The sequence below is a fragment of the Trifolium pratense genome, linkage group LG3 (assembly GCF_020283565.1).
Source record: "Trifolium pratense cultivar HEN17-A07 linkage group LG3, ARS_RC_1.1, whole genome shotgun sequence".
Taxonomy (NCBI): domain Eukaryota; kingdom Viridiplantae; phylum Streptophyta; class Magnoliopsida; order Fabales; family Fabaceae; genus Trifolium; species Trifolium pratense.
The window spans coordinates 34332072-34347963 of NC_060061.1; the positions used below are offsets into that span (position 1 = coordinate 34332072).

The 15892-nt window shown below is 30.1% G+C and overlaps 3 protein-coding genes across 3 annotated transcripts; 1 reads left to right on the plus strand and 2 right to left on the minus strand.

Moving 5' to 3' along the window:
* Positions 1 to 1966: 1966 nt before the first annotated feature.
* Positions 1967 to 3463, plus strand: LOC123918340 (U-box domain-containing protein 27-like). Its single transcript, XM_045970362.1, has one exon. It carries the CDS (start codon positions 2062 to 2064, stop codon positions 3307 to 3309), a length of 1248 nt encoding a protein of 415 aa, XP_045826318.1. The 5' UTR covers positions 1967 to 2061; the 3' UTR covers positions 3310 to 3463.
* A 7807-nt stretch (positions 3464 to 11270) lies between these two features.
* Positions 11271 to 12056, minus strand: LOC123914993. The gene is made up of 2 exons (XM_045966153.1): positions 11870 to 12056; positions 11271 to 11790 (listed from the first exon to the last, which is right to left on the minus strand). The coding sequence occupies exons 1-2, from the start codon at positions 12054 to 12056 to the stop codon at positions 11321 to 11323; spliced, it is 657 nt and encodes a 218-aa protein (XP_045822109.1). The 3' UTR covers positions 11271 to 11320.
* Positions 12057 to 12976: 920 nt separating this feature from the next.
* Positions 12977 to 14236, minus strand: LOC123917374 (uncharacterized protein At2g29880-like). The gene is made up of 2 exons (XM_045969073.1): positions 13832 to 14236; positions 12977 to 13737 (listed from the first exon to the last, which is right to left on the minus strand). The coding sequence occupies exons 1-2, from the start codon at positions 14183 to 14185 to the stop codon at positions 13063 to 13065; spliced, it is 1029 nt and encodes a 342-aa protein (XP_045825029.1). The 5' UTR covers positions 14186 to 14236; the 3' UTR covers positions 12977 to 13062.
* Positions 14237 to 15892: the final 1656 nt, after the last annotated feature.

Genomic DNA, 15892 nt, shown 5'->3' on the forward strand with positions numbered 1-15892 from the left:
TGTTTATACTTTTTCCTTTGACAAGGTAAGTAGTGTGTTTACTACATCACTTATGGCTCTCATTGATAAAAAATAAAATAAGGAATAGCGGACAAATCAATTAAATGAGTTAAAATTTTGATGAAATTATCAGCCGTTGAACTAATTGATAAATATAAAATAACATAAAGAAATATATTTTAATTAATATTTAAGTTTGACGCCTTGTCAATATGAAACTATTGATTATTTGGTTATGGGTTGTGATATGTCTTTGTTTATTTGGATTAAAATCTTAAACTGGCTAGTTATTTTTTACCCTTTACCAAATGTTGTTGTTGATCATGTCACACAATTTTGTAATACTTATCTCTTTGCTACATCGCACTATATGTGTAGGAGCCCGGGTTCGAACCTGAGACACTCCACTTATTCACCTTTAAGATGAATTTTCTAGTCACTAGGTGACTTGACAAAAAAAAAATAAATAGGTGAGGATTTGACTTCAAGTAGTATGGTTAGCTTATTTTTGGTCTCTTTGAAAAGAAAAAAAAATAGATGTTTACGCAAAAAGTGTCATTCGTAAAGGTTTTGGTAGAGAAGGTAAAAATTGATTCTTAGTGGTGATTGAAGATGCACAAAATTAGATTTAATTATAATTTTAATTTGTGGTGGTCTAATCTTTTAGCTTATCAGAGGTTATGATTTGATTTGGTATGACTTTGAGATTATCTTCATTTTATTTATGTTTGTATAAACTCTTTTAGTTAGATAGGCACACATTGTGCTTAACCTCTATTATATAAGTTTTTGAAGAAGATTTTTATTATATAAGTAGCATTAATGAACATTATTACAGTATAAGATAAAAGATTTCGTCAAAAAAAGAAGATAAAACATAATAATTTGACCTTGCCAAACAAGTACGTGTAAACTACTACTATAACATAACAATTTGACCTTGCCCAAGATAGCATTAATATGACTAATACTACAACCAGCTACTCTTTTGGATCAAATGCTCAAATTTAATACCGGTGGAATCAATAATATCAGAGGAAGATAGAGCATCAACATCAATACAACAATATATCACAAAAAAATAAAATCAATACAACAATATATTCTTGAATACTAGAATACCTTTTAAAAGGTTTATATTTTAATTTTGACAAACTATGGAACAAAGATAAGGTTGAATCATTTAAGAAAATTTAAATTCAAATCATGAAATAATTATAGTCAAATTTTCCAATACAACCAAATTCCCTTTTCTAAAAAATACAAGAAAATGTTATGACTTAAGTAGTATTTTAAGATCATGACCTTATAATTATATAATTTCCTCAAATACATTATGTATCTTCTTCTACATGAAGTATAGATCAAACTAACAACTACTACACCAAATCTATTATTTCTATAATGGATCCGTGTGTGTCACCCCACGTTCTCCCCCTCATCATAGCCATTTACTCCCCCTCCATCCAACACACATAAAATCCACTCTCTTTACACGTGCGACCTATTCTAATCCAAACCATTCATCATCATTCATCCCATCACCAACATCCAACGGCTATTATTCCCAGACAAATCACCAGTATTAACTCACCCCACCATGTCCCCTCCCCACCACAATTCCCTCGTTGACCAAAAGACCAAAAGCGTAACAAAAACAAAATACATTAATTAATTAATTAATGTAAAAACACAAAACAAAAAATGCAATAATTTTAAGTCTCGAATCTTCTTGGTGTCATTTTTTTGTGTTTTGGTTCCATACAGAATGAATCTCTAACTTTAATCGACTATCTTTTTAATGAATAATAATTGATATATCTTGAATTAATCGATTATCTGATACTGTCGTAATACTGTCCTAGAGTCGAATACCAAATTTTAAAAAATAAAAGCATCTTACGTCACCCACCTTTGACTCTCTAAATCAATCTCTCTATATCCCCTTCCATTCCTACATATCTCACACCTCAACTCAACTCTTCTATTGTCCTCTCAAACTCAAATACCACTTTTGTTTTATTCTTTTCTCTTTTTACACTCTTTCCACTTTCAACCACCATGGTTAGAGAACAAAAAGTTCTTGATCTATGCATAACTGTTCCCACCTTCTTCAAATGCCCAATCTCACTAGATGTAATGAAATCCCCTGTTAGTCTCTGTACCGGAATCACCTACGACCGTTCCAGCATCCAACGGTGGTTAGACGATGGCAATAACACGTGTCCCGCTACCATGCAAACTCTCCACAGTAAAGATATTGTTCCTAACCGTACTCTACATAGTCTAATCCAGATCTGGACCGATTCGGTTCATCACCGGGTTAACCCGCCCGTTTCACCTTCAAAAGAACAAGTCCTTCAAGCCATCACTGAATTAACTGATTCCAACGGTTTAAATTTAAACCGGTTCGGTTTAATCACAAAAGTGAACCGTTTCGCTCAAGATTCCGATCAGAACAAAGGTTTTTTAGCGAAATTAGACGGTTTCGTTGCTTTGATGGTTAGTTTACTTGACAATGTCGACGGAAGCGTGGAATTTCTTGAACAAATTTTAACGGCGTTAGGTTTTGTTCTTGAAAAAATCGAAGATCGTGAAGAATTGAAAAATCGTTTGTTGAAAGGAAATAACAAAAAATGCTTAGATTCTTTCGTTCTCGTTTTGCAACGAGGAAGTAACAATTCGAGAATCGCAGCTGCGAGAGTTTTGAAATTCATCGCTATAGACGCTGAATCAGAGCTTCTAATCGGTGAGAATGAAGCTTTGATAACCGAATTGTTGAATTTATCAACGCCGGAGAAAGAGAAAGATCCAAAGCTGATTGAGAATTGCTTAGCGTGCTTAGTATCGATTTCAAAACCGAAACGGAACAAGATGAAGCTGGTGAAAATCGGAGCAATGAAGATTCTATCGAAGTTACTAACGGAATCGAATATAAGCGTTGCGGTTGTGGAAAAGGCGTTGAAGTTAGTTGAAACGGCGTCGTCGACGAGTGAAGGAAGAAAAGAGATTTGTGAAGACGCAACTTGCGTGGCGGCGATATTGAATAAAGTTTTGAAAGTATCTAACGTTGCGACGGAACACAGCGTAACGACGCTGTGGAGTGTTTGTTATTTGTTTCGCGATCAGAAAGCGCAAGAAGCGGTTACGCAAGCGAATGGATTAACGAAGATTTTGTTGCTAATACAGAGTAATTGTTCGCCACATGTTCGACAAATGTGTATGGATTTGCTTAAGATTTTTCGGGTTAATTCTAAATCATGTCTTTCAAGTTATGATACTAAGACTTCTCATATTATGCCATTTTGATGATCCATTTTTTATGGAGGCATATATTTTAGTGGTTTTTTTGTTTTTCTATTTTAAGAAAAAGAAAATATTGTGTTGTGTACATGTAAATGGAAAAGAAATTTTGTTAGTCAAAAGAGACAAAAAGAATAAAGTGGCAAATTATTGCTAGAAATTGTGAGATTGTTGAACAAATACATTCATAAGATTAGTTTAGCTTCTTGTAAATTCTTATCACTGAATTACATAATGAAATCAAGTATGTTAAAATTTTATGTAATTTAATTTAGAGAAATTATGTTTTGGATATAAAATCTTTGTTGTGAAATTTGATTTTTTTTTTGGTACATTTGTTGTGAAATTTGTTATCAAGTGTTTTTTTTTTTAAAATATTTTTGAGGTTTTTTTTTTTGTGTATATTTTTTTTAAATGTGTTTAATAAAGTGTAGAAAATAAGTCTCACTATGTAGTTTAGTGGATAGCTATGATATTATTTGAATGGCCAAATTCGAATCGCGAATTTCTTACTTTTTCACACGTTTTAAAGTATATGTGAATCTAGTCCTTGAATTGCTAAATTTTTTTGTAGAAAATGATAAATAAACTAGAGATAAAAATAAATACAATACATCATCAAATATATATATACTGAAATAACGTTTTTTATTTAATTTAAAGAGTCCGATTATTTTATTTACCAATGATCAAGTGTGTCAAATATTGGGAAACTCTATTATTGGATTGTATATATTTATTTATAGAAATGAGAAAAGTTTGTGGCGTTGGAAATAATTTTTTAGAATTCAAACCTTTATGTCTCTTGACGAATTATTGAAGAATCAAATGGAGAAGCGGAATTTCACCAACGTATCATGTGTGTGGTAATGAAGACGAAACAAGCATCCACGTTTGAGGGATTGCATACATGCAACCCAAATTTGGCCTCTAAATCATGTTACTAATGTATTTTCTTTGACTTGAAGGGACTGAATTCTTGATAATATGGCGGGAGCCCACAATAAAGAATGAAACACTGTTTTCATGGTAGAGTGCAGGTACTTGTTAACGTGGAAAAACAAGAATATTTTTTAAGATGATTTTCGACGTTTCAACAACTCAACTCATATGATTCTCAAGGTGGTAATGAAGAACGATAGATGCGATGAGACTCATTTTATTGGTTAGCCTCAACAAAAGAATAATGTTTTTATTGGTTGGCCTCAAGAGTTGTATTATTATTTAGCATTAAAATGTAGATACTACGTGTGAGACTGTGTTTATTTATTGGCAAACTTATATCAGATGTCCTTTATCTTATTTATTTGTACCATTTTGATCCTTTATCTTTTATTTGTAACATATAAGTCATTTATCTTGTATATTTGTAACACTTCGATCTTTTTTTCACATTTTATTAAAAAAATACTGATGTGACAGATAATTATATTTCTTAAATATATTTTTATTAAAAAAATTCATAAAAAAAATTTCATAAAAAGATGAAGATCTTCATCTTCTCCTTTAAATTTTCTTCTTATTCCTTTGAATCTTCATCATCTTTCTTGAATCAAAAAATGCTTACTCAAACACACCTCCAAATATTTCGAATCTATGTTATGTTCATCTCAATCATCTTTTAAGACAAAAATCAAAACCCCCAAATTAACTATAAATCCTAAACCCCACATTCAAATTAAAAAGTTCTTCAATTTATTCATCTTCTCCGTCATAAAATTGAATCCCCTTCTTTAATCATCATCAACAACAACAACAACAAAGATCATCGAGAAATTCTTCTTAACTGTGGGGCTTAATTATGTAATTGCAATTTTCTTGGCAATTTTTTTTAATGTTTTTTGGAACTAATGGGTTTGAAAAATCAACCATTTTTTAAAGATACCATGGAACCTACTCTACCATATGAAATAACCATGTGCCATATATGCAGACTGGTTGGGTGTTTGAGCAGTAACAAATTTCTACTAAGTTTTTGTGACAAATCTTGTGAAGATTCAAAGAAAGAAGATGAAGATTTTCATAGTTCATCCTATTTCTGTTTTTTTTTTAAAAAAAATCAAATTATCTGATGTGGCTGCCACATCAGTATTTTTTAAATAAAATATGAAGAAAAAAAAAAAGGACCGAAATGTTACAATTACAAATATATAAGATAAATGATTTATATGTTACAAATAAAACATAAAAGACTAAATTATTACAAATAATTAAAATAAAGGACTCCAAATGTAATTTTGTCATATTTATTTTTATTTCTTACACCTACATACTTTTTAATAATATAGTTTACATTATTTCTTACACTTAAACATACTTTTTATTTGTACTTTTTGACAAATAATAACGCGGTTTCTGTATTATATATGAATCTTAATTGGTGGTCAAGTGGATGTGCATTGAACTTGTTTGTAACTGCATCTTTAAGAATACACTGACTGAAAGCGAGATTCCGGAACTAGCTGGTAGGGAAGGGAAGGGAACCTATGTGAGATCACCACAAATACTAGTAATAGAGCATTTTTTATACTTATAAAAAGTAGATTACACAATTTTCAATATATTCATACCTTATTTAGCTCCTTAATCAGTGTCTCAGGAGCACTGGTTATCATTTTCCTTTTTTTATTCCATTTACTCACTCCTGCTTTCATGCTACAAACTTCTTTTTAGTTAACAGACTTTTTTATTAAAGTTTGTGTTAATACTCTTGTTATCAGAGGGAGATTCTATGTTAACAGTTTATTCATAAATCCAAAAGCGTTTAAATGAGATGTCGCGAATCTCTTTTAACTCAACCAAGGTCTTATGTACGATTCCAGACATGCAGTGCAGTTGCGTGTAGATGATACTCCACTATATTTATGGTGAAAAAAAAATGTTATTCACGATGAAATCAATTTTTTAAGAATTAACCTAAAATCACATACCAAGAACAATTTACAAATTTAAAACTAACCGGATATTTCACCCGTGCGATGCACGGGTATTACCCGGTGAATATTGTGGATTTTTGTGGTAGAAACACATTTTTTATTTGATTGAATAATACATATATAAACCTTCATAATATATCCAATACACTGATGTGAACAAATAATAGCAAAATGGAAACCAATTATGAATATACAAACAATTAATAGACAAACATGATATGGAGAAAAATCAACGGCTTAATTCATATTATACTTTTCAAATAGTAGTATCAACAACAATGAGATGATGAAGAGAGAAGAGATGAAATTAAAATAAATACAAAACAAACACAACTTGAGTTTTTCCAAGACAACTTGAAAATGCACGAAAAAGAAATAAAATGGAATAAGTTACCTATAAATTCAAACAAAAGGTTAAATAGGTTAATTGTTCTTCAAAAGGAATAGTCTCTTTTATGACATAATATTAAATAAATTTAATTTCTCAAAGTATCATAAGAGAAGTAGTAATCTATAAAAAAATTAACTAAACATCAAGTGATTCATTTGATTCACAACTTATTATGTTCTTCCAATTTATCTGTGAAAATTCTTCTTTTTATCATCTTAACCTTCTTCATAATTCATTGTCAATTCCAAAACTCTTGAAGTGACCCTCCATCTATCAAGTCATAAAATAATGAAATTGAAATAAAAGAATTACTCTCATTTGAAGTTAGACAACTTATAAGACACTTCAAAATAATGTACTCGTAATCTGTAGCAATTACCTCCTTTTTTTGCACCAGTAGCAATTGTCTACTCCTTACACTTAGCTAAAATGCTTCAATAATTATGCATAATGCAGAAAAAAAAAATCTACATAATAAAAAACAGTCTCAAATGCAAAAACTTTGTTTTTTCAAACAAAGCACCCAAGTTGAAATCAACAAATACATCGAAAACCACATATTTATCAAAAAAAAGAAATAACTCAAAATTACAAATTAACCACTAAATAGAATACATATCCGATCTAAGACTTGAGAAGTTTTCCCAATGCAATGTTGGAATTATGGTGTGAGTAATCTAACACTAAATCCATGAATTTATAGAACGCCAATTGAACTATATATATATATATATATATATATCAATTAAAAATTCAAAAAAAAAAAGAGTGAAAAATTCAAATTCCAAAAACTTACATTGGTTGGGATGCAAAAAGAATATCTCTCAGCTATCCAATGTTTCCTGCAAATGCAAAACTTCGAGGGAGTCAACAATGGTTGAATAATGAAGACTATATCCAAACTTAAATCTCCAATAGTAGGGACAACATCAATCTAATTGAAGCTTAAACAAATTAAGAAGACAATTTATACCCTATAAGTCAAATAAATTAGAATCCTTTTAGACATTGAAATTAGTAACAAATAAAGAAAAATGTCAAAAAGATAAATCAACATACATCCCAAAAGCAAAGAAACCGGTGACCAAAAGCGGCAAGATATTCATGGACGACAGCGAGATAAATTGGGAGGACCGGTCCACACATACAATTATATGATATAATAGGTATAATTACTTCATCAAGATGAAATTCAACATAATACGTTTGATACTTGATCCGACAATAATTAACGTACTTCTTCAAGTCAGTTATTGGATTTAGATCCAATAGTGCTATGTGTTTAATAACAACAACAAAAAAAATCATCAATAAATATAAAACAGAGCGAGAATGATTAGTTAGAACATATAAAAGAGATATGAAAGCAATAAAAACATTTTAAACAACGTAGCGCAAGTTGAGTTTCTCTATTTTAATGATCCATATTGGCAATGAAAACAGAAAACACGTGAAACTTCATCTATATATTGATGTGTTTTTAATTAATGATTTTTATTTAATAAAAAAAATGAATATTGCGTAAAAAAAATGAATATGTATAAAACGGAAAGAAAAAAAATCGGGTCTTGTATAAAAAAGGTTTAAAAACGCAGTAACATATTTGATTTTGTAGATGGAAAAAAAAGTGATTTTTGTTTTTAGAAAGAAAAATAAAACGTATTAAGTTTAAAAAGTGTGCATTAAAATGATGTTGATTACTTGTTGGTTACAAAATTATTTCAACATAATTCATATGGCTTAGTGGTAAGTCTATAAAGAAATATAACTAAAAGGTCATGGGTTTGAATCTTGGTGAGTATTTTTTTAACATTTTAATATGAATTATTAAGGTTAGGATTATGGTTAAATTAGATTTAGCTGGAGGTATTACAACTTTTGTGTATATAAAGATAAAGATTTACACACTCTCCAAAATTTAAAATTATATTTTGACCACACCACATGATCATCTTTTGTGTTTGTTTGAGATTTAAAAAGAATGATTTTTTTTGAAAAAAAATCATTTTTAAGAAAATTATTTTTTGTAGAGATTTTGAAAAAAATCTAAAGCTATTTGCCGTTTGTTTATAATCATTAAAATCTATTTTTTTAAGATGGTGAAGGATGATTAATGATAAAAAAAAAGTTTTGATAAAAGCTATTGAAAATAGATTCTCATTTTGATGAAAAAATGAAATTCTTACTAAAATGATTTTTGAAAAAATCTGAAACAAACACAAGTAAAATAAAAAAGTAATTTTTTTTTGAGAAAAATAAATTCTTTTGATAAAAAATCTGAAACAAACAACCCTTAATATCCACATAAAACAAACATCTTATTGAGAGATACTAATACATGGAGCCGTAAAATGCTGAAAATAGGGTAACTTTGCTGACTGTAACGGGAAGCTTTCTCCTTCAATTAAAATTGTCTTTTTGCAATTTAAGAATGAAAAGGATTGGAATTGAAATCCCAATTGAAAATGATTACTATTATAAAAGTAGTATATTATATTTGATATGTTTGACCACTCCAATCCCTACGGCATACATGCATGCAAATTGAATAGTTTTACTTTTAGGTCCGCTAAATAATGCCCGCCCCACATAAAATTTAAAATAATCAGATTTGTCAAATCTTAATAAAATAATTAGCTGATCAATAATCTTGACAAAGAGTGCATATATAATAGTAATATTATGTTAGGTGACCAATGACGTCTACATGGAATACTAGTTTGTCAATTTGTCTATTGTTATGAAATTATTGTTTGCTCCATTCATTCTTTGATTTTATTTTTGACCCAATTTTTAATCCACATATAATGGCTAAGATTTATTTTGAGAGATATTGAGACAAATAGAAATCGAGAAGATCCAAATCCATAGTAGCACAAGTAATGTATTTCGATCATTAAGTTTCAGCCTATATTGTTTAAAAAAAAGATTATATATAATGAGTTTTTTCTATAAATAATTTTTTTAAGCAAATAAATAAAATTTTATAATAGCGGACACACACTTATACAATACAAAATGTATCACATTAAGCAAATAAATCAAACTTAGGCCCCATTTGGATTAACTTATTTTTGAACTTATGCAAACAGTTTATACAATTTTTACGTATTATTATAAGTTTGTCAAATAAGTTTATGATAAAATAACTTATAAAAATATAATTTTCACTAGTGTGAACTTATAAAATAGCATAAAACTTATTTTATATTGAATAATCTGTTTGCATAAGTTTAAAAATAAGCTAACCCAAACATGGCCTTAAAGCTTAATGTGATACTTTAACAAAATATAACAATTTATAGATCTTTTTCCAGTCTGAAACACTTTTCCTGGATGAGATGTCTTACTTGCAAGCATTATTATTTTCATGGCTTACTTGAAATAAAATGTACTAGTAGTTAAATAGTTGTGAAATAATTCAATTACGTGCAAGTGCAAGCATTATTATTTTCATGGCTTACTTGAAATCTAAGGCTAGTTCTTGATTACTAATAATACCACTCTGGTAAGATGGGTACTGCTAATTACTGTAATAGATTACGTTAAATGCTCTTAATTATACTACAGTACCAGCATCCATTCATTCACAACAATTTGCACGCATCATCAAAGACATAAATAATTGCAAAGTCCATGCTTGGCTTCATGAATTATTTATTTATTGGATTGAACACCCACCACACGTACATTTGTTACTCAGACCTCAGTAGTCTATCAATTTCATTCAATTCAACAGCCGTAATTCAGAAAATAATTGATAGTATACGTTATTATATGTCGGGCAGTTAACTTTATAAGTGACTCTAACACCACATATTCACCTAAAACTTTAAGACATTGAGTTTATAGGTCTCTCACTTATAAAATATTCAACCTCAACTCTTCTAACCAATATGAGACTTTTTCTCATAATTGATAGATCTCAACATTATATATTTTCTCTATTCTAAAATATAAACAAAAATAAGTCAATAAAACTTAATGTATACGGTTTAAAATTTTGTTTTGGACCGACTAAACTTAATCGTCCTTGCAATTTTTTTTTTACCATATAAGTTTGTATTTGTTTTGGATTGACTAAAGACTCATGAGATAATGGGGAATGTCAAAATCAATGATAAACCGCCTATTTTGGTGTGTCGCCTTCAAGAGCTTTTGAAGTTGAATTGGCAGGTGCAGTTCAAACATACATGGCGTGAGGGAAATAGAAGTGCTGATTGACTAACTAATTTTAGGGGGGTGTATTGGATTGGGATTTTAAAAGACTTTTTTGGCAAAACAAAATCCTGAAGATTTTAAAGATTTCGTGAGATTTTATTGATTTTGTGGGATTGTAAATGACTTTTTTTAAATGACTTTTTACAATCAGGATTCTTAAACAGGATTTTGATGGATTTACAATACAGACTTTTCAGATTTCAAACTACTTTATAGATTTTTATGATTTCGAATAACTAATTGAATTTTTTAAGATTTTGAAGAATTCATTGAATTTTAAGCAAAATAATTACAAAAGTGAATAAAAAGGATGATAACTTTTTTTTTTGCGCATATAATTCTAACTTTTTATTTATTACATAAATAAATTCTAAAGTTTGAATAAAGCAAATAAAAACGAATTTTTTTATAGCAATATTCATTATTGCCTAAAAAAATAGTAACAAAGTGATTATAAATCCATGATTTTCTAAGTAGCATTTCTCCACATATCTGAACCTATACTAGTCCTCCATAAATTTGCATCTTCTCGTTCCTGCTCTTGTGTTTGAACAATGGGTTCATAATTATTGTCTTCATGATTTGGTAACACTGAAGATGAGGATGAAGACTCATCCGTAGGTTCGACTGGAAATTCATCTGAACGACATTCTTTACGAAGAAAATTATGAAGTGCTGCGCATGCCAACACAAGCTCCGCTTGTGCCTTAAATGGAAATGGAGGCGCGGACTTAAAAATTGTGAACCGCGATTTAAAAACACCAAATATTCTCTCAATCACATTCCTTAAGGACGCATGTCGAAGATTGAATAATTCCTTTTCATTTTCAGGGTCATTACCATGACCTGCAAAATCTTGTAGATGATATCGTACACCTCGATATGGGGCTAAAAATTTGCGTCGATTTGGAAATCCACAATCCACCAAAAAATACTTACCTAATTACATAAGAAATGCATATAAAATTAGTATGAAACTGAAAATAGATAAAACACAGTTTAAAAATTGACGACTTACCTTGGGGTACTTTAAGTCCATTCCTCCTTGTCAACGCATCATTTAATAGCTTGGAATCATGTGCTGAACCCTCCCATCCGCTAAGAACGTACATGAATTCCAAATCAAAGTTGCATGCAGCTAATACATTTTGTGATATATTTCCATGACGATCACGATAACTGCTTACATCTCGTCCTCTTACCATTGCCGGAATGTGTGTACCATCAATAGCTCCAATGCAATCCTAATATATATATATATATATATATATATATATATATCAATTATTATCGATATTATTATAATAATCACAATTATATTTACAATTTTGTTATAATTAGATAATGATCACATATATACCTTAAAATAAGGATAAAACCTTGTGCTTTCCCTTATTTTTGCAGGCGTAGTTGAGCCTGGTCTAGCCATCAAATCAGGTGCTAATGAGTTCAAAGCCTTCAAAACCTTGTGAAAATTTTCACTTGTAGCAAATTGTGACCGGCCAAATGTATTGCGGATTACACAATATCGAGCATTCTGACCGACAATCTGTAGGAATGATGCAAGCATTTCTTCAACACAAATAAATCTTGTATCCTTCAAAGGTGTTTTTTCTCTTATAATCGTGCACAACTTTCGAAATACATCAGGATACATCCTATATACTTGTCGAAAAATTGCAGGATCATCATTTAATGCTTTGTGTATATAGTCATATCCCCGACTAGTAATTCTCCGTCGAGTTAATGGACGCTCAATATGTTCACCACGCATCATATTCAAAAACCGATTCAGTATGTATGTTAAAGCATAAATTGCCATCACATATGTGTATATGGCTTCATAAAATTCATCATCGGTTTCCTCATCATCTATATCTTCATTTGTATCTTCACTATATATATCTTCATCCATTTCTTCGTTCTTTATGTCATGTCCATGGTTATAAGTCAATATCAAAAGTAATATCAAAGTTAATACAAAGTCATATTTAAAAATAAATACAATTAAAGTTTAACCACAACATGTTCACAAAAAACAAATACTTCAACCATAATAGTTCAACCAAAATGCAACAACGATAATTCGACAAAAAAAAAAATAAAACACTTCAACCAAACAAAGTACAACCAAAATAGAGACCCAAAAGTTATAGTTCAACAAACTCACGATGTTTAACATAATATTTTAAATAATAGATGATCAAAATATTAATCATCCCCTAACTTGAATTTTATCCAAGATGAGCGTTCTTCTGATGACATCTTTAAGAAAAAGTCCTTTTTTGCTTTAGTATTCAACAATTCAGCCGTCTTGAAACGCGTCATGTCATTCAAATTTGGAATATCTTTTATAACTTCCCAAATAATACCCTCGAGCTCTCTATCTCTATCTCTATCTTTTTCTCTTTTCTCCATCATGTTAGATATTTTTTCAAAATTCACAGCAATAGTCTCAATGCCAACAGAAAGGTTTCTCATAACATTGTCTTGATTGTTGATCCCAACAGTGGTATAACTTCCTCCATACTCGAATCTCTTTCTCTTGTGACTGTTTTGTCTTTCTAAGGGAACCTCTGAATTTAAAGGGGGATGAGATGGTGGACTAAGTTGGCTTGGTGATGGAGGTTGATATTGTGGTTCATAGTTATCTGGAGGGACAAATGTGTCACTATTAGCATCATATGAAAATTCTTCTATCCCAACACTTCTATTTTCTGGCTCATAAGTTGTTGCATTTTCTGGCTCTAAAGTTGTTGCATCTGTATCATCTGGATCTACCGCTATGGAATTATTCCCGGTAGAAACTCCACCCCCAACAACAATCTTTAAATACTCATAATCAATCATAGTCTTTCCTCGAAGTTTGTTGTGACTTGGGTGTGACTAAAAAAAAACCATTGTTAATATACTGCAAATATTATAAAGTACTAAAATTGTAACTATTATATATGTTTAAAAGATTGTGAACTTAGCACACCTTTAAGTAATCTTTCCATACTTCCTCAGTAGCGGTGAAAGTTTTTGCAATTGAGTCCCATCCAAAACCAGAGTTGTGACGCATAAGTGTTGACATCATGTTATATTGGTTCTTAAACCACTTCATCCGACTCAAATAGTGAGTATAAGTTTTAGGGAACCTAGTCTTAGCATTTAGGTCAGGAAGTATTGACCGTTCTACAGTTTGTTTGCTAAGTAATCCATTAGCATCACGCATCCCCCTATTCATAGCATCCACCAAGAGATGTAACAACTCATTGGTTTCCTCCATTGTCCAAGTTACATAATCTTTGTCTTTACTTTTTCCTCTATTATTTTCTTGCGAGTCTCCCATTTGATCGCTAATATATATACATATAATAAACTAATTATTTGATAGCTGATTTTCTAATTGTCGAAAGTGTAATAACAACTATACACCGATATAATATATAATTCAATAGAAAAATCAAACCTAATAAATAACATTATAATGAAAGGACAAGTAATAATAGTGATTTTTTGAATCAAACTAATAACAATAATATATAAAATAAAAACAATGAACAGTAAAAATTGTGTTTTTTTTAATCAAAATAATAACAATAATATATATAAAAAAAAATAACCGTAACATAAAAAATAAAAAGTGCAGAACATAATATTGTGCTGTTTGGTTATGTTAGGTATACATGGAAAAATTGCAGAATACATTCGCCGTCGTATGGAAAAAGTTGCAGAATCATCATATGAATTTTTTTTGGAAAAAGTCAATTCTTCAAATCAAAGCCATAAACGTTTTTGAACAAATCTGTATGAAAAAATCAATCATCATATGAAAAAATTCTAGCATCATATGAAAAAATCTTAAAAGTTCTAGCATCATATGAAAAAATCATCATATCAAATTGATCAAATAAACACAATCAATCATCATATGAAAAAATTCTAGCATGAACAAATTTCAGACAGATCTGTATGAAAAAATTGATCAAAGTTGTAAGAAAGAACCTAATGATGGTAGTCCTGACGGCTGGAGAAAAGTCTTGGAAAATTCTGAAAAGTCTCAAGGGTTTGAGTGGGATTGTTGGAAAAATATTTTACGTGTAATTTGAACAAAAAAGTCTATCAAAATCCATTCCATAAAAAAGTCATCAAAATCTATAGACTTTTGAATACCAATAGACATTTTAAAAAGTATGAGAAATCTCAATTGAATACCAACAGATTTTGTTGCCTTAAAAAAAAAATCATAATTGTCTTAATTGAATACCACAAGATTTGTTTAACTTTTATAAAAGTCTTGATTGAATACCACAAGACTTTTTAATCATAAAAAAGTCTTTTAAAATCCATTGAAATCTCAATTGAATACACCCCCCTTAGCTTTCTATAAATTCTTTCCAAATTCATGTAATATGGAGACTCCTCATAGTGGGATCTCAAATCTCCTTTTTGATGACATTTCTGAAGTTTGCATTCCTAGAAACATTCGTTTAACCATATAGTTTTATTTTTCTTGTTGGGCTTCGGTCCTCTTTCTCTACCAAAAGGCTCATAAGATAAGTGAACCATTTAGCGTCTGTTTGTTTTGACATTGGAGAACGACAAACGCGAGTTTGGTGCCTCGAAACGTGATTTCACCATTTTTGTATTGTTTGGGTAAATGTAAAATGCAATTCTCTGCAACGTGATTCTCAATCCATACGTGAGTTTTCTTGAAGCTAGAAAACCAAGCTTCTGCGTCAAAAAAAAAAACGTGATTCTCAAATATTTGATTTTTGATAGCATGTATTCTGACTAATTGCCCCTTTATAACTGTTTGCACTGTGATTTTGGCTTTCTTCTATTCTATTTTAGAGTTGCTATGACATGTATCATTTTGGGCAAAGGAAGGCGAGATGTGCCATGGCTGCTGCTACATTTTTTTGTGTGTACTATAGTAACATCTCCAAGGTTAGGAATGATATTGCGGGTCAAACCGGAATAAGATATGGGCTCCAAGACCAAAGGCCCATTGTCTTTTTTGATGTCTTTCCATAAGAAATGGTTTGACATTTTT